At 35.7% G+C, this 26,057-nt stretch overlaps 1 protein-coding gene across 1 annotated transcript in view; it reads right to left on the reverse strand.

The window, feature by feature from the left end:
* Positions 1-26,057, reverse strand: part of LOC142335430 (uncharacterized) — a 59,787-nt gene that overhangs the window by 1,958 nt on the left and 31,772 nt on the right. The window contains exons 2-3 of the mRNA XM_075383911.1: positions 22,149-22,492; positions 3,100-3,492 (exon numbers count right to left, since the gene is read on the reverse strand). Of these exons, the coding sequence (XP_075240026.1) occupies positions 3,100-3,492; positions 22,149-22,447 (692 nt within the window). The 5' untranslated portion in view covers positions 22,448-22,492. The remainder of the gene's footprint in view (positions 1-3,099; positions 3,493-22,148; positions 22,493-26,057) is intronic.

Below are 26,057 nucleotides of genomic sequence, written 5' to 3' on the forward strand. Positions count from 1 at the left end.
AAAAACAATTTGCATTTTCTTGATCCCAATCACAGAACTTTTTTTTATTTAATGGTTAAATTAACAATAGGTCTTTTTATGTTCCATTGAGGTCCAAAGAACCAATTTTGTATTATATGAGTAAAGCTCGTTGTTTTTATTGCTCAGACAAATTGTTTTCGCAATTATTAATGATTTCTTGAATTTTTCCAGCATTTGATGTTCTTTTGTAGTCTTAAGGTCCAACTTTATTATTCAACTGTCTAGCTTGATATCTAGTGAGCAATAAAAGAACTTATCTAATGCTTTGGGTTGATACATATTGCGTTTTTCCAAATACAAATCGATAAGAATCCAACTTTTCATTTATTTTCGTAATAACAACAATTTGGTCAATTTATCTATTTTACGTGCAATTGGAGGCCGATGAACATATAGGACAATTTCTACGAAAAGTAAGTGTTTTTTTGGCTTCAACACCGTTTGCATAAAATTGTTCGTGAAATTTTAAATTCTGTCTGTATTCAGCGTAATATGTTGTCCAAGAACCTTAATCGGCTCATGAAATGTACGATTGGCTTCCTAAGCAGTCACCATTTAAATTATTTGCCATCTTTTAGTAAAGAGACGAGGGATGTAATGTAGTACGGTTTTAAATAATTTGTTTCCAAAAACTAATTAATAACGGTTTTAAATAATTTGTTTCCATAAACTATTTTTTGAGATTTGCCAGTTTCAGCCACATTTCTAAAAAAATTTTTAGCGTAGTCGCCTTAATGAAAGTGATTTCACTCTGTCTGTGTTATATTAAATTGTTATGCAGTCTTACTTGCTCTTTTGTTATTCAAATGATTTTTTTTTGGCTCGGCTAAGTGTATTCATAAATTCCTGTTTTTATTATTTGAAATTTTTCAGTTTTTGAGGTCCATTTTGTGGTCTTCACAAATCATCACACTAATGGCACTTGAAGAGCAAGTCCCGTATTACTTTAATGGCATTAAACAAGCCTTAACTGATCATATTCTTAGTTTTTGGAGGCCAGATTTTGATCTTATACGCATGGACACTCATTGTTTCCTCGCGAAATTAAATTCGTTTTTTGAATTAATTCTTTTGTTGTGTGAGAAACTGAATAAGATTTTTATTTCTTATGTTTTGCATGAAGGTATAAAAGAAACCATTGAATGATTTCACTTGATAGCTAATTGCTTTCTTGCCTTTGATAATATTCATTTTCGAAAACTGTAGAGGTATTTTCTTTTTTTGCTCTTTTGTTTTCCGTCTACTTGTTAATTATTCTCAACAGAAGAAGATACTAAATGTCTTTTGGCAAAATGTTTGTCGTTTGTTTGAGACAACTTTTTATATGACGCCATTATGACTTTCCATTTTCTGTGATTTCTTTTTCAAAAAAGGAGAGATTTTGAGGTTTGACTGCAAAATATCTTGTTGTTTTTATTGATTTTGAATTTCTTTTTTTATCTTAAGCTTCCTGATGAAAATTATCAACGGATCCGTAATGAGTTATTTTTTCATTTGCCTAGTGGTTAGAGCAGAAGTCATTGTTTGAATGGATAAATCAATTAGTTTAGAACAGTAAGTGATTTTTCGTAACTTTTCTATCTCTTCTTCTTTTGGTGGACAATTAATTCTTACTGTAGCCAGAATACCGTAAAGGACTAAAAGATTCTTGCAATAACAACTTATCTAACCCTACCTATGTTAATAAAAGAAAAACAAACCGATATATAGTGAGAAAAAAATCAACTTTCATTGAGAAATGTGGGTAGGTTGGGGGGGGGGGGGGGGGGGGAGGAGGGGCGGTACGTGAGAGTGAGGTTAGGTGTGGGAGAGTTGGGCTAAGTTTTGGGATTAACAATGGTGCTGGAGGCTGGTTCGGGAGGTGCGGGTAGGTTAGATTGGTTGAGGGACATGTCTGGGATTAAATATTCTCAAAGTGAACTTTTAACCTTGAATATTACAATTACTAATTCTATTTTTTATACATTACAAAGTAAGTGACCACCGACGTCCAATGTGTGAAAATAGAAGTCAATGTTTGAAGTCAGGTTCAGCGAAAAATAAGGGTATGTCGGGGTAGGTGAATAGTTGGGGTGTAGGGTAGGTGTGTGTGGTGTGTGTGTGGGGGGGGGGGGGGGGTACGTTTGAGCGTGTGTGTGTGTAGGGGGGGGGGGGGGGGGGGGGGGGGGGGGGTGTGGTCAACTGTGAGAGACTATTTGGGGGAGAGATCAAAATTTCTCGAAATCACTTTTGAACCTTTTGTAATACCAACAGCTCTTAATTACTATAGATTACAATCTCTGCTAATTAATAACCTGTAGATTCTAAATACTCCTCTTGGCGTCGTAAACACAACTGTAGAATCTCAATACTCCTCTTCGAGTTGTGAAAAGTGTTTGAGCTGGGCTGTGATATTATGTTCAAACACAAATTAACGAGCCTCCTTGTCTGTTAAACGTTTTATTATTGCTTCACTCATCGATTGAAAAATTGTCTGTGATTCTAGACTTGTTAAGCACTTGTTAAAAAGCAACAACAAAATTCCGTTGCATTTGCAGAAAAGACGGCAGTCCGATATAATCAAAATAAGGCTCCTTGAATTTTTGTAAAGCAAATCTAAGATTTTTTGTACAGCTTCTCTTGGCATTAAATGGTTTGTATAATAGAGCTCGAGATTTAGGAAAACAATTTTAAAAAATTTAAGAACTGTAAATTAATTGACTCTGCCTGCCTCATACACAATATAGCTTATTGAGGCAATGCTCTAAAAGTTGGGAGATAAAATAATGAAATTATTGTACAATTTTATACACTACTATTGGGTTGGCCTAACATTGGGAAAAAATATTGAAAAAAAAAAATTATATCAGTAATAAAAACTTTTATTACTGCTGTTAAAAATGATCTATTAACAGAAATTCTAATAGATTATTTCAATGCATTCTTACAATTGAAAGTATAAATGCATAATTTGGGTCGAGGACTTCATCCTGGGTCTCCCAGGCATGTTTTTTCTGAGTTCATCAAATTAAAATTTTAATTTCAGTTGGTTTTCAACTTTATTGGACACGCTTTTTAGTAAATTGTGTGAGATCCTACCTGAGTTTGTATGCGACGTAAATATTGGCAGGAATTATGACGAGAAATGGCACAGCAACATAAAAGACAGCCCAGACGCCCAGAACTGGCAAAAGTACGCGAGACACTGTTGTAGCGCCCTGAATTAGGCATCTTTCCAGACTTTGATCGTAGCTGTGAAGAAAGAAAAAGGGTATATTCAAAAGTGTTGATAGAACAACATTGAACAGGAATAGAATTCCGCACATGCCAGTGTTGTGCATGATGTTGTCTGTGTACCACTGGAATCGAGATACAGCCAGAACTCGGTCGACGTTGAAGATGGCCGTCTGGTTTTGAGTCAGATGGGTGGCGATAAACACCAGCAAGCTGATGAATTTGCAACTGAAGTTGGTACCAGTGGCACTTTTCACGCTGAAACTCCAGTTAGACAGTAAAACATAGTCGTCTGCATTTATGTAGAGCAGTGACACTTAGCTATTCCACGAAGTGACAAAGCAGCCTACTTCCTAGGAAAGTTGGGAGCTTTCTGTCTACGGTCTTCAAAATGCACATTTTTGATCATATCTTGAACTTAAGAAGAGCCAATGTCCAATTAAATTGGGGAGGGGGCGTGCTTATTGATGAGTGGATTCATAGTTTGCAATAATTACGGGAGAATATAGCAAAATGTCAATTTTGGTCCTAATTTGAACGTGTGATTCAAAGCTATAAAAAGTACCGTTAGAATATTTATCAATCAGTCTGTCAATGAGAAAAAATCAGAGACTGAATCAGGCTCTGAATCATTTGAAATCAGAGCGAAAGGTAGCCTTAATCACAGTCTGATTAGAACTGATCGTTTCTGAATTTTATTCCGATTCAGTACTGAATTTGCTTTCGAGTTAGGTACGGGTACAGTTAGGATCGGTTCAGCACTTAATTCAAAGAAAAGTGCAAACGAGATTCAGCATTCTCCGAGAAAATTGCGTTTTTCTTTCGACTTTTTCAAATCTTTAAAAATCAGAAGACATTAAGGAGTTTTAAAACAGATAAAACTTTGCAACTAAACGTTTAAACCTTGTAAGGAAAAAGGACAATATCATTCAGTTCTTTTAAACAATTTAGAAGGTAAAATCCTACACAAACTTTACCAGATTTGCTCAAGACATATTTTCATCACGTGAGGTGACGTAGGGGACTGTGTCTTCGACAAAAATTATATCCGTCTTTCGTGGTGGCTATGAGAGAAATTGAACAAAATTTGAATAACATGTTCAAAATTTGTTCTACTTTACAAATAGGTAGCGCGAAAGAGCACCAAACGCCACGGATTGAAAGTGAGTAAAAAATTTTTAAAAAATTTACCAAATGCAATGTTTTCACCGACTGAAAACAATGCGAAAGTTTTTGTATACCTTAAAATACTTTTTCAATTTTTTTGGGGAAAAATTAATTTTGAGAAATGTATTTTCTTCAAGAGTTGATTGGAATAAAAATTGCTATGGGCTTGTCTCAAATCTTTTTAAGCAAATCTCATTTTTTCATTTTTTAGAGAAATAATCTGTTGTGAAAAAATGAGATTCCGATAAAAAATTGTGATAGTTTAATCATTGATTCAACATCTGTAGAACCAATTTAGAACACTGATCAGAAACATATTTCAACTCATTTTCTATTCGTAATTCGAAAATGAATAATGAGGCTTGATAATGTGCGATTGTACAAAACGTTCGGACCCCGCTTATCCACACTTTTGACATAACTGTGTTCCGAATGAGAAAGAGACTGAGCAGTTTAAAAAATTTACGTTTTTGGATGTTAAGAGGTGTACAAATAAAAAAACTTTTTAAACTCAAACCATTAAGCGAAGTGAACACATCTGGTTTCAAATACCAATTCCATATGCCACAAAAGAGACAAGGCAAACAAGAAAACCAAATAACAAAAATTAGGACCAAATCTAATTGTCCATTTTTTAAAATAAAAACACTGAACAATGTCAGACTAGCATCAGATAAAACCTTAAATTAACAAATAAACTTGTATTTCACTGAAACAGATATGGGATCTTTCTTTATTACTACAGGTAGCAAGTTAAAAATGAAGACAAAAATGGGCAAAGTTAAAATAAAACTTAATTTGAAAAAAGATTTTAATAACATGAAAAACATTAGCTATCAGGGAAAACAATAAATAAGTTCAATTATAACTGCAAAGGAAGCCAATGAGAATGGTGTTTATCCAAGTGATATCATACTACTACCGAAAACGACAAACATATGCAATAGTGAAAAAAAATCCAGCAAACTTTTCTAGATAACGGTGTTAAAGCCGTTAAAAATAATATCTAATCATCGAGATACTTAGATAGGTTCACTGGTGCGTTTTTTGAAGGCCTCTATTCTAATTTTGACCTGTCACAAACGGATACAAACAAAAAGTGATCCTCAAAATGCACAAATTTTGAAAAACAGAAAAAACTGTATGAAAAATCAAAGTCAAAAAATTTTCTTAAGATATGAACAAAAAAGTTGACAAAAACAATAATCTTTCAACAACAAACAATACTATTTTTAGTTTCAATGGATTAGATTGAAATTTGTCATCAGCGAGAATAAGTAATAAGAAATAAGAACAATTAAAATAACCAGATTTTCAAAACAAATTTACATAAACAAAGATAAAACCATAAAAATCATGAGCTTTAAACAGGGTATACAATATATGTCTATTGGGCATGAATTGCCCCTAAATTGGAACTATCGATAATTGAAAAATCCTCTCCGCTCTGAAAATGTTTCTGTAGTTCCACTCAGAAGAAACATGAAGACAAAATAAATTTTAATCACATCGCAGTAAGAAACTCAGAGAATTATTTCTTGTAAAAACCCATAAACTGTCTTAATTTAGCCCTGATAAGGCTGCTCAGTTTTAAGAAAATGGCAATTGCTCCATTGACTTTTGAAAAAATATAATTTGAAAAAAATCGATACATCAGAAACAAATTATGAACTTTGGATAATTTTGAGTTAGATAATTTGAAGCAGGCAGATTTCTAAATCCAGAACACTTTCATACGATGTGATAGCAGTATAAATCAGTATAGAGAGTTTTGGATAAAATTGTTTTGGTTGTTTCCTCTGCTCTGTTTTTACGGCATATTCGAATGGTGCTAATTGTAAAAAGTTAGCCAATTTTTGCCAAAATTTACTCAAAACATTTCATCAACACTTTTTTGTCTTTAAACAGAAAGCAGAGGCGGCAAAAGTTTGGAATAACTGTCTCATAAATTTGGTTTCCGTCTAGAAAAGAGAGAAAGAGAAACAGATATAAGTTAAAGTTATTATCCAAGCCATTCAAAAAGCTATATAAAAAAATCGACGATGAAATCATAAAGCTCAAAATGACTAAAAATAGATTTATTCTGATGACGTTTTTTAAGGTTCTGATATTATACGTAATTGTTTTGTCATTAAATTTGAATTATACTTAATTTATAAAATGCAATTTAATTTTTTTGAGTGAAATTAGTCACGCATGATCAAAATATAATCACGAAAATCACCTCTAAAAATGAGCTAAGGAAAGAGCTAGAAATGACATTACGCTCACAAGCGCTGCTAGCGACATAAACAAGTCAAACAAAATTAGGACTTTTTCTGCTTTGCTCTGTGAAAAAATGTACAACGGAAAAGAGCACGACGGAATAAAAGAAAAAAACAGATCAACTGAATTACCATTCCAAAAACTGAATAGACTGATAGCCTGCAAATTAATAACATTACAACAACATCAAATTAGACACTGTACAGAGTCTTTAGACGTATATGTACAATAAATAACACAAAATCTGTAAACAATGAGAAAAATTATTTTTTTTCCATGATTTAGTGTTTTAAGAATTACTAAAAATAATTACTTTATCAATTATATTACATTCATTAATTAAAATAAATATTTTTCATTTTTTTTAAAATTTACTCTTAGCATAAACACCACACCGTACTATATGATTTTTTTTGTCTAGAGACAGAGCAAAAAGACCGCAAGGAAAAGAAACAAAACGTACAGAACTAAAAAAAATCTTGATTTTTTGTAATTAGAGGATGAAAACAACTTCTATGAAATGCAGCTACAAACTAATTTCCGTTATTCAATTTTATCAAGCGACGAGATCTGTGACTATTGGCATTAAGGTTTAAGACAAAAGGGATTAAGCAATAAGTTCAACAAAAACAGGAAAAATTCAGTTTAGCTTAATTTAAAGCAAAATTGACATTGTGTAGAAATACGGAAAGTGTGACCAAAAATAACTGAAATCAGTCAAATAATCTCAAAACTACAATCCTCGTTAACTCCGTGGAAAAAAAACGAAAATCTTTTTAATTCTTTTTTTTTCTACGCTGGACGGCTTTTCTAATGATAGCAATCACAGCTCTCTACGATAAATATATCGATCGGCCAAAATTGACTGAACAAAGAAACCCCAGTTGAGCATGTTGTTCCTCCCCCACCAAAATGATTCGGACCAAACACTTGGCTTGAAAGAAAGTGATACATTATTTAGAAGTTTTATGTGAAACTGGCTATATGCTTCAGGACTTGTGAATTTTAACTTGATTTCCACAAACAAACGCGAGAAAGAAAAGATCTCCTACGTTTGCACGCAAACATGGAGAATAATTTACAATCGAAAATTGGGACAGGGTGCAGAACTTTATTGACACCATGACGGAATTTCTTTTTAAAGATCAGACCTTTTTTCTAAATTGTTCAATTTCAACGCCAGTTGAAGCAAACTCTTTTGTGGTTGTGTCAAACGGTAATGAACTAAAGGTCACCAACTAAAACAATTTTAATCCTTTTCCCGCCTAATAGCTTACAATAACAAAGTTTTTGGGTTTCCATGAAAACATATCTGGATGAACCCACAACCGTTTTTCGAAAGGTTTACCCGAGGCTTAGTTTATTGCATTGAACAACAAAGACAAACAAAAATGCAATTTCAAAGTTTTATCAATCCGGGAACTGCGATAACCCGAATTTGACAGTGACCAAAAAAAATTTCTTTGATTTCAATAAAAAAAATGCCAGTTTACATTTAAAAAGGTCTTTTTGATACAATAACTTCATTTTTTGCTTTTTTTTACCTTGAAATGTTGATAGTTCATCTTTGAACGGTGATCATAGTAGAAATTTCTTTGAGCTGCCACATATATGACAGTTTATTTTAAAAATAACTACTTTTCTTCAAATTTTGAAAAAAAGGTCTTTTTAATTAGGTTTCAATCATTTTTCGAGATGTTAGAGAAATAAGGATGCTAGGTAATGTGCGTACGCACATAATGTTGCGACACCGCTCATCAACATAAATGCCTTAATTGGCTATCAAATGATGAAGAAATAGAAAACTTTCAAAATTTTACTTGGTCGATAAACCACTAATGGAAAACAATAAAGCCACGCTAGGGGGTCGATGTAATTTATTGTTAATAGGATTACCAGAAAAGGAAAAATCAAAAAACAAACATTAATTACGACCAAGACTCGAGGTCTACGTTAAAAAAAAGTCTTGACGAAATCAAACTTGCTTCAGATAAAACCTAAACAAAACAAATTGACCTACACATTGTCACAAAATCTATTGGAACTGTCCCCAATGCGACAGAGCAACAGGTCCACAAAAAAGAACAAAAAGGAGGCAAAAATCAAAAACACGTTTCTTTTTTCAAAAACAAATAATTTAGAGTGATTAATATATGTTTGTATTATTTAAAATCAATAATATCTCCATATATATCTCCAAAGAAAGCAATTGAGACCTCTCATTTTATTGGCGCTACTTCAAAATTACCTACAAAAGCCATCAGACAGCAAAAAAATGAATATTGAAACTCCCCTTTTAGGATTTGTACAACCCCCCTTTTAGGAAGGAAAAAACCTGAGAAACCAACTCACAGTCATAGCACACGAACAGGGTAACCTGTAATCTATTCATGGACCCAATGAACGTTATGGCATCAGACACACAAGTGTGGCTATTAGCACTTATATGGTGCAAAATTAGCCTTTTTCGATATTTTATTATATATTGTTAAACTACTTCAATTGTTTTTTCTATGATACTTTAGATGTTCAATGAAGGTTCAACACCCTACATTGGAGAACTTCAGAGCTGGGTAATGAACATCCGTGCTCATGTCAACAGAAGCAAATATTGAAGTAATTTGACATTTACTATGTAAATAATGACCTAAATCATTTTACTTAATTAACCAATCAGAAGCAAGTAACAAGATGTTATAAACTATATTTGTTTGGTTATTCAATTTAACCCCATTGTTTTTATGGTTGAAACGAATTGTATTTAGAACCAATAGAAACTGTTATAAAGAGCAGGTGGCTCTCAGATTGGACTAAAATTTGATTCTTCAACAACTTTAGTCTTTTTTTGCTAAATTTTGCTAGATTTTAAATTCTTATGAGTTTTAAGTTTGTTGAGCTTTCTTGACAAAGAGTTAGCAAACATTACTAACACTGACTGAAGCTTTAAAAAGTCAGCAAGAGATTGATTATAGATTGTCACTAAGGATTTTCTTAACTTCTATCAAGAAAAAATTAAATAGTCAATCAAACCCTGTGAAAAACCAGGCCGGTGTAGAACTCAAGAACCAGGCTGTGAAATTTTGATTTCGCTGCGATTCTATAGCAGCCACAGCTTTTGGTCCGCGGACACGGAAAACAACCCGAGCAGAAACGAATCTCGGAGTCAATTTAGTTGATCATTACGAAATCCTCATGATGGCTGGAAAAAGTCCCAGTAGACAGTGATATACAATTCATTTGAAGTCAAGCGGTCAACTCAAGAAGAAAGTGAGAGCAAATTGCCCTACACAAGTTATTCTCCAGATACCTCACCCACCAAGAATGCCACCTGACTTAAAACAAAACAATGACAGCCGAGAGTGCTTATCGATGCTTCTTCGAGACCTACGACAACTTTGAAGACAACAAACAGCAGCAGAGGTTACTATTAAAAGCAATATTTTCCGAAGCTATTGATGATGACATCAAGCGTATGTTAGAAGAAAAGAGTAACGTTATGAGATGGGTAGTTGACAAAGTGCCGGTCATCCGAAACAATGAAAGTTTCCGCACATAACTCGCTTTTGTTGGAAAAAAACGTTTCGAGCATACAATATAGTGAAAACTGCTTATCAAAACTTGAATTAACTATCAAATTTGGAGAAGACGTTGAAAACAGAAAACTTAAGCGACTCCAAAAAGCAGACAATGTGTAATACGGTGAAAGAGTTAGTGGGAAAATCTGATGAATTCTACGCAGAATCGATTCGAACAATAAAACACGAGTATTGCACACGTGAGTTTGTGTAGGTCAGTATTCGTAAGAATTACAATGAGGACCTGATGAAGCAGTACGGGCACGGCAAGGATTGGTGAAACCTAACATCTATAGTGTAATCCCTATCGGCTTGTGATAAGGACCCAAAGGAGACTGTAATTGATATAGGAATTGGAGCAACAGCAAACGTCGAAGGGAAATTTGAGATCTTTTCCAAGCATTCCGCGTCATACCGCAGCAGCAAAAATCCAGTATTGCAAATTCGCGATCATCGAGAAGGCGAGAGATTGATGAAATGGAGCTCGCAAATCATTATAGCTAAAAAAAAGGCAGAGCAACAACTACAAGAACGGCAGTTGGAGTAAAAGTAGGTGCGCGAGGAAATATAACTTTGTCGACCAAAAGTAGAATGGCATTAACAAGAAGACGAATTACATTTGCGACAGCATGAACGAGAGCTCGAAAACAAAAGGAAGAAAGCGGAGGCTGATGAAAAGCAAAGACAGCTGGTGTTTTTGCTGACAAACGGAAACTCATGGGCATCTGATTTGCTGACATACGTATTGAAGAAGTGTTGGATCAAGACGCAAGCTAGAGGGAACGGCAGGCTCGGCAAAATCAGCGGCACAACAGTCTGGCCCTTGTCGATCACTATCTCCTAATCTTGAGATCGACCCTCCAATAAATGTCATACAGGACAGAGCTGACAAACACTTCAGCGACTACCCTAAAATTACCGCGATGTTCACACCGGGCGTAGGCTTTTTCTCAATGCACCTGCAAGGTTCGAGTATTCTCAAGAAACCAGAAATCGCTAAATCAATTAGGTTGACAGAACCACAGACGCTTTTGCCAAAAACGACGTTCCAACAGCAAGGAATGTCAGCATTTCAAAACAAGCAGAAAATCCACTGTCCCAAGCGCAACCCTGGCAACAGATCGTTGGAGAGCCAAAACTAGTCAACAATGAGCAGAACTACCCCACAATTTACCAACCCAGAGGTGACCCAAGAGGTTTATCCAAACTCAAGTTGACGGAATTTTTCGGAGACCACTTGGCGTGGCCCGATTGGGCAGAACTCTTAGATGTTGTTGTGCATCAAAATTAACTGAGCCTTACTGAGAAGATGCAATATTCGGAGATTAGCCGAACTACTCAGGCGAAAGCTGCAATTTCTGGATTAGGTTTCAGCTCACAGGCACATTATCAAGCCTGGGACATTTTATGCAAAAAGTTCGGCAGACCGAGTGCCGTAGTTGAATCTGAACTCAAGAAGACATACACACATCATCCAGTGAGACACGACTACTCCAGTGGCATTATTCGTTTTGAAAATTTAGTCACAAACAAAGTTAACGGTTTGAATCGACTTGGGTTTTTGCTTGACATGGATTTGGAAGTTCTGAGTTCAGCAACCGAAAAACTTCTCCTCAGCTTAAACAGCAGTTGCTATGGCACCGACAAGATCACAGACTAATAGCAGCAAACTTTATTGTCTTCAGAAACTTGTTAGGATCAACAACTTCGATTCAACACGACTTTAAATACTTTCAAAAAGTTTCAAAGCCGCGAAAAGCTTCAAAGTTGTGAAAATCAAAATCAAGTACTTTTGTATCCAATGCTGATGATTCTACCAAGGCAAAGACTTGAGAACGCCCCCTCAAACATGGACAGCACGCCTTTTGGAGTTGCGAGAAATTGAAATCAATGAGGCTGAATGAGCAACAAGAACATGTGCAGAAGCTCAGTCTGTGTTTCAATGGCCTGAGACCTGGATATCGGTCGAAGTATTGAAAAAGTAGAAACTGCAGAATTGATTCGAACAATAAAGCAAGAGTATTGCACACGTGAGTTTGTGTAGGTCAGTATTCGTAAGAATTACAATGAGGACCTGATGAAGCAGTACGGACACGGCAAGGATTGGTGAAACCTAACATCTATAGTGTAATCCCTATCGGCTTGTGATATGGACCCAAAGGAGACTGTAATTGATATAGGAATTGGAGCAGCAGCAAACGTAGAAGGAAAATTTGAAATCCTTTCCAAGCATTCGGCATCATATCGCAGCAGAAAAAAATCCATTATTGCTCATTTGCGTTCATCGAGAAGGTGAGAGATTGATGAAATGGAGCTCGCAAAACATTATAGCTAAAAAAGCAGAGCAACAAATACAGAACGGCAGTTGGAGTAAAAGTAGGTGCGCGGGGAAATATAGCTTTATCGACCAAAAGTAGAATGGCACTAACAAGAACACGAATTACATTTGCGACAGCTTGAACGATAGCTCGAAAACAAAAGGAAGAAAGCGGAGGCTGATGAAAAGCAAAGACAGCTGGTGTTTGTGCTGACAAATGGAAACTCATGGGCATCTGATTTGCTGAAATACGCATTGAAGAAGTGTTGGATCAAAACGCAGGCTAGAGGGAACGGCAGAAGCGGCAAATTCAGCGGCCCAACAGTCTGGCCCTTGTCGATCACTATCTCCTAATCTTGAGATCGACCCTCCAATAGATGTCATACAGGACAGAGCTGACAAACACTTCAGCGACTACTCTAAAATAACCGCGATGTTCACACCGGGCGTAGGTTTTTTCTCAATGCACCTGCAAGATTCGAGTATTCTCAAGAAACCAGAAATCGCTAAATCTATTAGGTTGACAGAACCACAGACGCTTTTGCCAAAAACGACGTTCCAACAGCAAGGAATGTCAGTTTTTCAAAACAAGCAGAAAATCCACTGTTCCAAGCGCAACCCTGGCAACAGATCGTTGGAGAGCCAAAACTCGTCAACATTGAGCAGAACTACCCCACAATTTACCAACCCAGAGGTGACCCAAGAGATTTATCCAAACTCAAGTTGACGGAATTTTTCGGAGACCACTTGGAGTGGCCCAATTGGGCAGAACTCTTAGATGTTTTTGTGCATCAAAATTGGCTGAGCCATACTGAGAAGATGCAATATTCGAAGATTAGCCTAACTACTCAGGCGAAAGCTGCAATTTCTGGATTAGGTTTCAGCTCGCAGGCACATTATCAAGCCTGAGACATTTTATGCAAAAAGTTCGGCAGACCGAGAGCCGTAGTCGAATCTGAACTCATGAAGACATACACACGTCATCCAGTTAGACGCGACTACTCCAGTGACATTGTTCGTTTTGAAAATTTAGTCACAAACAAAGTTAACGGTTTGAATCGACTTGGGTTTTTGCATGATATGGAATTGGAAGTTCTGAGTTCAGCAACCGAAAAACTTCTCCTCAGCTTAAACAGCAGTTGCTACGGCACCGACAAGATCACGGACTAATAGCAGCAAACTTGAGTGTCTTCAGAAACTTGTTAGAATCAACAGCTTCGATTCAACAAGACTTTAAAATCTTTCAAAAAGTTTCAAAGCCGCGAAAAGCTTCAAAGTTGTGAAAATCAAAATCAAGTACTTTTGTATCCAATGCTGATGATTCTACCAAAGCAAAGACTTGAGGACGTCCCCTCAAATATGAAGAGAAGGCCATCTGGAAATGCGAGAAATTCAAATCAATGAGGCTGAATAAACATCAAGAACATGTGCAGAAGCTCAGTCTGTGTTTCAATGGCCTGAGACCTGGATATCGGGCGAAGTATTGAAAAAGTAGAAACTGCAGTCTGCCCAATTTTGGAAGACGACCCAAAAAATCTTCTGCATAGTGACTTCTCAAAGAAGAAATTTACATATGGTGAACTCACTGTAGTACGAATTAAACTGGAAAATGGAAAACACAGCCTGGGCGTACTGGCAATGTGTGGTACAAGATCATCAACTTCGATCTTGGATAAGTCTATTGTATCTACACAGCACACGCAAGCGTCTTTGTTTCTTTGTTAGAGGCAAGAATCCACGGATCACAAGATGTTAAGACAGAAATAATGCCAATAGTGTTTCAGCACACGAAAAGTCTCGACAATTGACAACACTGCAGTTTTAAGTTCCTGAAAGTCTGTATTTGGGTAATCATTTTGTAGATCTGCAAGGGTTGAAAGATCGCGACTCACAATTGAAGGATTTGCCAAACCAGAGCTACAACCTAAACGAAGTTTAAGTAATCCTTGGACACGACTGCTACGACATCCGTTACCCAATAAAATTTAGGAAGTCCGACAATATAAATGCAACGTGGGCAGTGAAATTGAACATAAGATGAGCCATAAGTGGTCCCCTACCTGCGAAGCAAGCAGCACTTCTTGCTACTATAGCAACTTCATCATCAGAGGACAAGTTAGCCAACCAGTTGTGTAAGTAATAGTTCATCGAATCCTAAGCCTCAAAATGTGATGTAACCGGTCAATTAAAAACCGATCAGAGAGCAAAAAACACTGGAGCAAACAATTCGATTCACCGGTAAAAGATACGAAATAGTACTTCTGCTGCGAGAAGATGAAGTGAAGTTACCAAATAACTTCTACTCTGCTATGGGGCAGCTCAAATCCCTAGAACGACGCCTACAGAAAAATGCTACGTTAACAAAGCGTTAGCAGTAAGCTATTGACACTGACGTCAAAAGTGGTACAGTTCGCAAAATCAAATACGTAGATCTGAACGAAACCAGAGATCAGTTTCAATGATATTTGCCTCATCATACTGTCATCAAATCTCATAAACCCGAGAAGGTCAGAGGAGTATGCAATGGAAGAGCATGGTAGGGCCCTGACTGGAAATTTGCTATCTGGACAAGACCTGTTTCAGAGTCTAATCGGTATTATTTTTCGCTTTCAAGAACAACGAATAGCACTTTCAGCCGACATAGAAGCAATGTTTCTTCAAGTTGCTATCCTAAACAATGACAGCGGATAAATAAAATTTTTCTGGCAAAAGCATCCAAACTAGAAGATAGGAGTCTGCGAGTATACACGACACGTTTTTGGTGCAAAAAGGTTGCCGAATTGTCCAACTTTAAGCGCGAAAGACGATGAAAACCTTGTCAAAGCTGTCCAGCTCAACTTCTACATGGACGATTTCCATAACTCTTCATCAAATTTCAATTCAACTTGACAAAATGGATAACGAGTGACAAAGAAGCCTAGTCACAGATCCCAGCGGCAGACAAATCATTGAAGGTTATAAAAAGTTTTCATGTCAAGCCACAATCATTCTCAAAACTTGGACTGAACTGGAAGGTAGATACGGGCAATCCCAAAATCTGTCGTGGAACTGCGCAGGATATTCCAGCAAAAAACTTTAACTTGCTGAGAATTGTGCTTTTTTTGTCTCAACAGTGTTCGTCCCATTTGGGATAAGTTCACCCTTCAATATAGGGATGCGTTTACTATTCAAAAGCATTTGAGCAGCAATGGGACAAGCATGGGACAAAGATTTTTTAGTCGAACACTCAAAAGTATTTAGTGATTGGTGCTCTGAGTTGAGAAGAAAAAAGACGATGTCGATAAATCAACTTTATTTGGAAAACGGATTTAAAAACTTGAGACTCCACGTTTTCACAGATGCATCAGAGGAAGCAATGTGCATCTTGGCATATCTGCAAGATGAGGCCGCGTTAAAACTTATCTATGTGGTATGAAATTGCCTTCTAGCACCTATCAGACACAGGACGTTTATGAAGTAAGAGTTTCAAGCCCCAACCTACAATTCGTCTCAGAATTCAAATATTGGGAGAACATGATGCGAAAAATGACAAAATCTATCTTTGGACAGACTTTTTTACCGTGTTAAAGTCAGCCCACAAAAAACAACAAGTGTTTGTTGCCAACAGGGCAGCAAAAATACTGGAAAACTCCTCCATGGATCAATGGAGACATCTCAAACGCATTGAAAACCCTGCAGATATCGGCAAAAAAGGATGTTCACTGAAGACATCTCTCCAAGTAGTTAAGCGGACCGGCATAGCTCCAGACAAATGAAGAAGAGTGAACAAAGCCGTGGTGCCAAGTGAACGAAGCTTAAGCTAAGCAAGCTACTCTAGCCACAGAAACTGAACTAGAGCAAAAATTCGACTAAAAACAGAGTAGCTTCAACGAAATTACAATCTTTAATACCTACTGCATGACGTTCAAGACGAAGCAGATGGAACCTCTCAGAGCAGCCTGAGACCCACCTCGCAGAACAAATTTTGTTTCGGTTTATTCAAAACAAAGCTTCGAATGTTTCGAACTTGATAACAAGCAGCAAAGAAATCTCAAAAACTCTTATCATAGCCAAATTGTCACCCTTCATAGACAATGATAGAACAATTTGAGCAAAAATTGACTGAAACATTCGAACCTTGATTACAATGCAAAAATCCAATACTACTGACAGCAAAACATACAGACGTACAATTTTCGTTGGAGAGAGCGCATCGTGACAACTTAAAATAAGTCACAGATTACTTAAGAAACATGCTCCAACAACTGTACTGGATCATCGAAAAAAAATGCGTTAATGAAAATCAAGTCCAAATGTTTCAAACGCAGACACAGGAACGCCAACCCAATCCATACACCGATTGCAGATCTACCCCGAGAACGACTTGATGAACATGTTTTCCCATTTACGCATACAAGAGTTGATTACTTCGCATCGCTGAAAACAGTTTACTACGACGTACCTTGAAGAGATGGTGCGGTCACTTCACTTGTCTAACAACCAGAGCAGTACAAATCAAAGTGGCACAATCATGGCACAACAATTCTTGTCTAGCTGCAATGAGAAGATTTATTGCAAGACGTCGCTACCCAAACACCATGTTCGGCAACAACGGAACGGAACGGAGTGGGACAAAGCTAAGATTGAATGTGAGTTAGCTCAGAAACAGATTGTTTGGAAGAAATTCAATCCACCTTGAGCTCTACACTTTGGTGCAATCGGGTAGTGCTCAATGTTGCAAGAAAGTCAAGATTGCTATCTTGGACAATCGAAGCCTCACTGATTAGGTATTCAGCTGCGCAAGGTGTCTTGTAGAGCAAACACTCAACGCAAGACATTTGAAATCAGTAAGTGACGACACCGAAGACCTGTCAGCATTCCCGCCAAATCATTTCCCGCTAGGACGAGAAACGCGACTGCTGGAATCATGCCATCCAGTGAAATCTACCATGACCTGATAAAATTGTTCAAAACGGCTCTAGCAATTGCTCACATGATCTGGAAAAGAAGTGCTCGCGAATACCTTCCACAATGAAACCAAATATCGAAGTGGTTAAACAAACATGTGTGACACCTGAAAGAAGGTGAAATTGTTCGCCTAATAGATGACTCTGTGAAACGCTGAGAGTAAACTCCAAAATTTTGAGATCTTCACTGGGAGGTGCGGTTTTGTGCGCTCAGTGGGAGTCAAAATTGCGGATAGAGAACAAAACCGGCCAGCCGTGAAGTTAGCGCCAGTATATAACGATGGTGCTTCCGAGATCTAAAACAGGGCTGGCAATGTTGGCGCCACTTCAATTCAGCTACAAACCCCATAAGACATCAAAAAAAAAGAAACTCAAAAAACTAAGAACTTGTAAAAACTAAAAAATGGTCAAAAGTAAAAAAAATTTAATATGGGACCGAAAAATTGTATAACACCCCCCCCCCCAACACTCGATGATAGGAACGGAAAACCAGAGGGACCCGAAGTTCACGCACACTGTTAGGAAAACTTCAAAGCTATTCATGGAGCCAATGAACGTTATGGCATCAAGCACACAAGTGTGGCTATTAAAACTTGTATGCTGCAAAGTTGACATTTTTCGTTACTTGGTCTCTTTTGTCAAATTACCTGAATTGTTTGTTCTATGATACTTTAGGAGTTCATTAAAAGTTAATTACCTTTCATTTGAGGCAATTAGAGCTACGTAACGACCATCCGTGCTTATGTCAACAAAAGCAATTACTGCAGTAATTTGACATTTATTATGTAAGTAATGACCTATATCACTTTACTTGATTAGCCGATCAGAAACAAGTAACAAAGATGTTATAAAAGATCTTTCTTTGACCGTTTACTTTAACCAATTGTTCCAGTAATGGATACGGATCGTATTTAGAACCATTAGAAAAGATTATAAGGAGTAGTTAACTCTCAGATTGGACTAAAATTTATTTCTTCAGCAAATATAGTCTTTTTGCTAAGTTTAGGTAGGTCTTGAGATCTTGTGAATTTTAAGTTAGTTGTACTTTCTTGACAAGGAGGTAGCAATACTACTAACACTAGCTGAAGCTTGGCAAATTTCAACAGGAGATTGAAGATAGATTGTCACTAAAGGTTTTGTTAACTTCAATCAACAAAACTAAAATTACGGTCCTCTAATACGTCTGAGCGACTTATTGTTTCGACGAGATTATTAGTCAATCGAACCCTGTGAAGATCCAGGTCGTAACCAGGCAACCTGAAAACCCGAGAACCAGGCTGTGATATTTGGTTCTGCTGAGACTCTTGAGCAGCTGCAACACATTATCCAGTGTAAGTCATACGATTACAAAAAGAAGGACAAATACCAACAAAATTTAAAAAAGTCATTTGAACTATATTGATAAAGCCGTTAAAAACATAAACTTTTTGCTTAGAACATCAAAAAATGTTCAATCGCGCAATGCTCCAAAGCTTATGGGACCAAACTGTAATCTTCTAATTTTGAAAAAAAAACATCCTTCAAAGTTTAAAAATGTTTGAAAATTTCAAAAACATTAAATGAAGTCTCGTAGTAAAGGTAAAAAGAAAGCCGAGGAACAAAGGAATTGATTGAAACCGAAAAATTCTATAAAGATTTAATTAGAGCTCACAGGAAACTCATTATTACCTTTTTTTGCAAAGACCAAGCGACAAATCGACCGAAAAACGATTTGGAATAAGGCAGAGCTCGGAAAATAGAATATGTTTTTAAAACTACAAATTTTGAAAAATCATAAAAGAAAAAACATTTCAAGAAAAAGACAATTAATAGTGGTAGCACCTAAGGAAACCGATTTTGCCTGTTTTTAATGAAACTAAGTCACAAGACTACAAAATAACAAATACAGGCAGAAGCCAAAATTTACAATGGAATTTACATGAGCAGAGGGTTCAAGGGACTACATTTATCAAACATTTTTTGAAAGAATTGTAAATTGTCACTTGCTTTTCAACTGAATATCAACGAATCTTTTTTTTAAACAGACTACGTACAAATGACGACAAAAAACCGAAAATTGAACATTATAGAAATCTCGAGATTTTTGTATGAAACCAAAAGTTCGAAGCCATTAGTCAAAACATATTACCGACCGAGAAAGTACTGTTTGCATCAACAGAAATAGCTAAGACCTCTTATTTTTGAGATTGAGTTCAGAGACAGGCTTATCATTATCAGGTTTATGTCGTAAAACAACAAAGAGAAGACAAGAAGATTGTAACTCTAATTGGGCCCAAAATCATATAATATTCTTAAAAAACAATCAACACATTCACATTCGCATTTTCCAAACGCTGTTTATTTTTTCAACTATGCTGTCTTTCAACTATGCGTTTTCTATCGTGATAAATCGACAAAGAATCAAATTGACCTTAAAAAATGTCCTTTTTTCCTCAAAAATAAAAAACGTTTGAAAACAGGATTCAAAACTATGCACCCTTTATCAAAACATGAACCAAAATTTAAGACCAAGCACCAAGAATCCAGAAGTTGAGAGGAATAAGATAAAACAGTGGTAAAAATTTTAAATGTCAGCGACATTTTCTTTAAAGAAATAAATTAAAAGCAATCAGAGCCATTAGATAACAATGAAAGCACTAGCTAGGTTCTCTTATACCACCTAAAAAACCGATTGAATCTTTGATTGTGGAGACTAAGTCATTGGACTACAAATTGTAACAAATGAAAACAAGTCCGTAAAGATATACGAATTGGTCAGAGCCATAAAAAACATGAGCTTAACAATAAAACCACCTGAAGCCATTAAAAAAAGGTTGTTGAGCTTCATTTTTGTAAATTTTTTTTGTCAATAATTTGAAATCCGCGTCAGCAATTTACATAAAAAATATGAATTCGGAAACGTTTTCAAAAAGGCCGCGCCCATGAAGTTTTTTTACCTTCAGATTCCATTGTGAGTTCAAGATCAGCCCTAATATTTCTGCGTAGCTAAAAAAGACTCAATTTATTAATTGGTTGCAAAATAAACATCAATTTTTAAACAAAAATTTTTCAGTATATTGTAAAAAATTTGTGCTTTTTTATAATTATTGAGTTCAAATTTGCATAAAACTTGCAAAATTAAAATTCCAGAAGACTGTTAGAGCCAGCAGAAGTAAAATTATCTATCTTCCTAAGCTTACAAAGTCTACGATTGCAGAAGTTGTGCTAAAAAAGCATATTTGGACACATTTTTAACGAGAAAAGTGAGTTTTGAAAAATTTAGCATAAATTCTAGCCGAAAAATTCAACTAGAACATTTTAACAACGCTCTTCTATCTTTATAAAATATCAGTAACACTATCGTTTGCAAATTTTACATTTTTCAGCAGAATTGACGAAAATTTGGTCAAAAATTTAAAAAATGTGAATAAATACAACGGAATATCGTCTGCTGTTCACAAAACTGATAACTCCCTGTGAAAAGCGAAAATCAAAAAAACTCTTAATTCCATATTCTACGCTGCACGGGCTTTCCAATGATACCACTCACAACTCTCTACGATGGATGATTGTATCGATCGGCCAAAATTGACCGTACAAAAAAAAACAAAAACAAAATATTGATCGGCCAAAACTGAGTATACAGTTCCTCGCCCCACTAAAGTGGGTGTACAAAAAAGTCATTTTGTTCTGTCAAAGAATTGATTATCAGTTTTCCCGAGAAAAGGGCAAAAATGCAACTTGAACGTTAGATATAATGCTCAAACGTTTGATGATGATATGTTCTATCAGCTGAAAGCTCTCAAAGCGCTATTGTGACCTTGAATATTAAATCGTCCAATTTTATTCAAGAGCTTCTGCAACTAAAAAAGTCTGCTGTTATTACGATGAAACTTATAGCGTCAAAGTTAAAAATTAAAACAAGCAGAAAAAATTAATGAATAGAAGCTAAATGGAAAAAACGTAGACATTCAAATGACCACTTACTTTGATGCTCAATTTCCTGTTTTGAAGTTTTCAAACGTTTGCTTATTTCAACTTTATGGGACAGACTATAAATGAGGCCTCAGAAGGCCACATGAAGAAAATATTTTTGGATTACTAAGCAATAAAAATGAAAAAACATAGCAGGACAAGTCCTGACGTACAATTCAAAAAATTTTCATTGATTAAACAAAAAACTAGACCTAGAATGGACTATGAGTGAATTGTTAAAATCATTTAGAAAAAAACCGATCCAAAAAAATCGAAAAAACAGTAAAAACCAAACTGAAATTGCCGCATGTGAACAAAAAACCACTAGCGAGAAAGCGAAGTTTTGTTGAAACACCGTTTTCTCACTCTACTTTAAATTTAGAGCAAAAGAAATTACGCCGCAAAACCACTCGCTTTTTCGCTTTACTTCCTGTTTCGGCGTGACCGAAATCACCACTCCAATTTGACTTCAAAAATGATGAAAATGTGTGAACAGATCTTAAAAAAAAAGACAGCGCCCCAATACAATTCAAATTCTTTGAATTGTAATAAAGCCGGCAGAGTTCAAATCTGTTAATATTCGCTTGTTGTCAGAAAATCAGTGTATAATTTTAAAACAATTGACAAAAATTTGACCACGTTGGACAAAAATACATTTTCCTTGAAAACTGATGTTTGCTCTTTTCTCACAGTATTAATGTGATGAGTTGAATGAAGTCCGTGAGGGCAACGCACCCCATTAGCACTTTGCAAGCCCTGTCAAACCCCAAGTCAAATACAGTGAACATGATGAAGTAGTTGCAGGATGTAGCCCCGAACACCACCAATGGGAACACTACCCACCTCAGGATTTTATTGGTCATCTCCAGCCAATGGTAGTCATCCTGTTGATCTGATTGTCCATGGCCAGATCTGCGGACTGTAGTGGATACTGTCGCAATCAGTGTGATCAAAAGTGTCAGTGTTGTCACTCTTAGCTTTAGAGCCATTTTTCCATTTTTTAAATCAGGTACAGGCACGGTTTAAGCCATATTCTAAAAAGATGTCCTTGTTTAAAGCAGTATATAAGCAATTTTATTTTTTCTGGCCAATTTTTGATATTTCATGAGTAGATTTGCTTTTCAGCTGAGCACCATTTTCTGTATCAACTACTCCGTTACTATATATTTTTTCCTTTTCTTCTTTCATACCACTGCTTGTTGCTTGTCCAACATCAATTTACGATTAACCTCCGTATTTTCAGGGGCCGAGAAACTCATGCTACCCTGGCTTTCTTGGTCAATTTATTTATGTCAAATATCCTTTCTTTAGAAAATACGTACAAAATGTTTATGAAGCTGAACAGCTCCTCAAAACAGTTTGAAATTACATCACTAAATAGAAATTCTACAGATAAGAAGTAGCTGATAAATTAGATTGAGGAACTGGGTCACGGTATCAGTGCTGAACAACGCAAAAATGTGTACGATTGGCGATGAGTTAATTGAATTTTCGCAAAATCTACGCCAAATAGGTTGAGATAAAATCACCGTTTTTAAACATTGACCTTGCAAAATTTAGCGCTTCCAAGCGTAAAACCTATATAAATTTGGCGTTCATAGTCGCAGATCTTACATAATTTTTGCGTTTCTAAGTAAAGATCTTATACAATTGAGATCTTCTACGCGTATATCTTACTATCTTTCAGCGTTTCGGGGTGTAGATCTTACATAAATTTAGGTTTTCTGAACGTTTGATACAAAACTAAATAAAAGCAATTTAATTAAGGCGATAAATTCAAAGATTTCACTGCATAAATCTGCCACGAATAGGTCTTAAATTTTCGAACTTGACGCAGCTAATTACCATTCATCTTACATACTTTCGCCAAAAAATTTTGTCACAGAGAATATCAAGCAATTTGAAAACATCAGACAGCCCGGATAATAGCAAAATCTAAAACGTGTATCGAGAACTTGCGTTAATATTCGTTCTTTTAAGTACAATTTTTTCAAGCATTGAATAACTTTTTCAGATGATTTCATAAGACATTTTTGTACCACTGATAACAACATAAAATTATTTATACCTCGCTTATTTGTTTGAATTTTGTTCATCAGCCAAATTGTTTTTTCATCATAAAATAGGAAATTTTCTTTTTGTCACGAATTCATCACAAAACATTAAAATTTCTTCTGAGGGAACTTTTACTTGCTAAGGGCCACAGAGGAAAAGATTTTTCAATGACTATGAACTGTGGAGGACAAAAGCTCATCAGACTGCTTTTGTTTCGTTTTTTTCGGAAATCTTTGCAACAACTACAAAATCATTATGCATGTTCTCATAAGTAAACTGTTTCTATAGTATTTTCAAGAGAACTGTGAATACTGCAAAAAAATTTACAAAATGTTGAAATATGTTTTTCTATATAAAATTATTTTTAACTGAAATCTGTACTCGTTATCCAATATTGATGATCAGCACTTTGATCAGACCGGAATAAGACAATTTTCCAGATATTTGTGCGCCTGAAATAGCCTATGATCAAATCATTCCAGACCGAAATTGCCACTGATCAGACCATTTGCTGCATTGCCATACATTGAGGCTCAAACATTTTCATGCTCATTGTCCAGACGTTTGTTCGTTTGAAATTAACTCTGATCAAGCTCTTCTGGGCTCCAGAGTCACTCCTGATCACAAATTTTACTGCATATGTCTGGAATGGATATGCTGTAATTCTTTTCATTTGACAAAGCTAGTTGCCATTTATTTTTCATAGTTTTGCCAAAACTCGTTGTCACCACGGAAAACATCAAGCAGAATAAAAACTTTAGACAGCCAAGAAGATAGCAAAATCAAACCAGAGCTACTTTTCGTTTTTATATCGAGAATTGCAGTAATTTTGGATTTTTTCAGCGTAGATTCTTTTTCAAACAATTAATAAATTTTCCATATAATATCACCAGACATTGAATCAATCTGGAGAATTTTTTGCCAGTGATTATAACATTAAATAATTTTTGCATCGCTTATTTTTTTTTAAAGTTTTCATCAAGTTCGTTAGCCAAAGTGTCCTTTTAACAGAGAAAAATTCTTTTCGTTCGATTCATCAGAGAACATTGACGGTTCTTCAGAGACTATTGTCACATGCTAAGGCGTACAGAGAAAAAATTTTTTCAATGACTATCAGCGGTGGGGGAAAAAACGTTCATCAAGCTGCTTTTGTTTGGTTCTTTATTCAATTTGAGGATAAAAATTTGCAGTTTTGTAGATTAACATGAGGGTGAAATTAAAGTTTTAAGGTGAAAATTGGCTCTTAGCTACTTTATATTAAAGTGTTTTCTTTAGTGTGACAGTCATTTGGTTAATGGTCCAGATTTTTATGCTCTTGAAATGGCCTCTCATCAGATTATTCCAGTCGAAAACTGGCACTAATCAGGCCAATTTCTACATAGTCATAACTTGAGGCTCAAATTTTTTCCTGACTATAGTCCAGGTCTTTGTACGTTCGAAATTAACTCTGATAAGGCTGTCCTGGGATCAAAAGTCACACCTGATCAGACAAAAGTCCTCTAGAAGTTCCTTTTCATAAGACCCAATTGTGCTCCAAATTGCATCTGATCAGATTCAAGCGCGCTCAAAATTATATTATCAGACATCGCATTTAGTTATGAAGAAAACCCCTAATATCACTTTAATATATTCATTTCGAAAAATTCAATGTTTGCAGTTTTTTATTCAATTAAAGAAAAACATATTCTAAAAGTTTCGTAATTGAAAAAATCTTTTTAAAAAAAGTAACTCATTTAGTATGCCATTGGTGTATGATTGTGAATCAAAAAATGAAATAAGACAATTCTCTGCAAAAAAAAGCTTGATCTGCTGTTATTCATGATTATTTTAAAGGGGACTGCAACTTCTATCAACTAGGACCCTTTGTTCTGATTAAAGCCATCAGACTCCTAGATAAGTGTGTGACTAGAACGCCGCTTTATTGTTGCCTCCTGTTGGAGCCACTATCTCTATTCAACATTTTACAAAAGAAAAAACAAGCTCAATTTAGTTTCTGATCATACGAAGTTCCGTTCAAAAGTTTCCTGGTCAACTTATTATGCGGTTAATGTGACCGCGTATCAGACCATTCCAGACGGAAATTACCTAGCTGATCAGACCAAAATGAGAGCCTTTTTCAAAACTTTGTGCGCTCGAGCCAATTCCCAGACAATATAATTCTGGTCTGTAAAGTCAGAGGTCACTTCGGTCTTTGATATGCCCATTTGCTAAAGTCGGTTATTTCTTAATTTTACAATTAATTCAACCTGTAACACAAACAAAAGGAAGTGATACTCTGTATGATTTTTAATACATTAGTCTCTTTGATTGAACTATTTGAGTTTTTGAGAGAGCTTTTAGGGTAAACGGCGCCGAGGTGTCAACGGTGTAAATGCAATATTATGTAAGATTGTTGGTGAATGCGTTGGAGTTATGTGCGATCAACGCTAGAAAATAAATTTTTGAGATTTTTAAATTAGTTTAGCGTTGATCTTACATAATTTTTTTTGAAATCAGCGTAGATCTTACTTTATTTTGCATTTCTAAGTGTAAATCTAATATAAA

Source organism: Convolutriloba macropyga, chromosome 2 (genome assembly GCF_964194025.1).
Source record: "Convolutriloba macropyga chromosome 2, txConMacr16.3, whole genome shotgun sequence".
Taxonomy (NCBI): Eukaryota; Metazoa; Xenacoelomorpha; order Acoela; family Convolutidae; genus Convolutriloba; species Convolutriloba macropyga.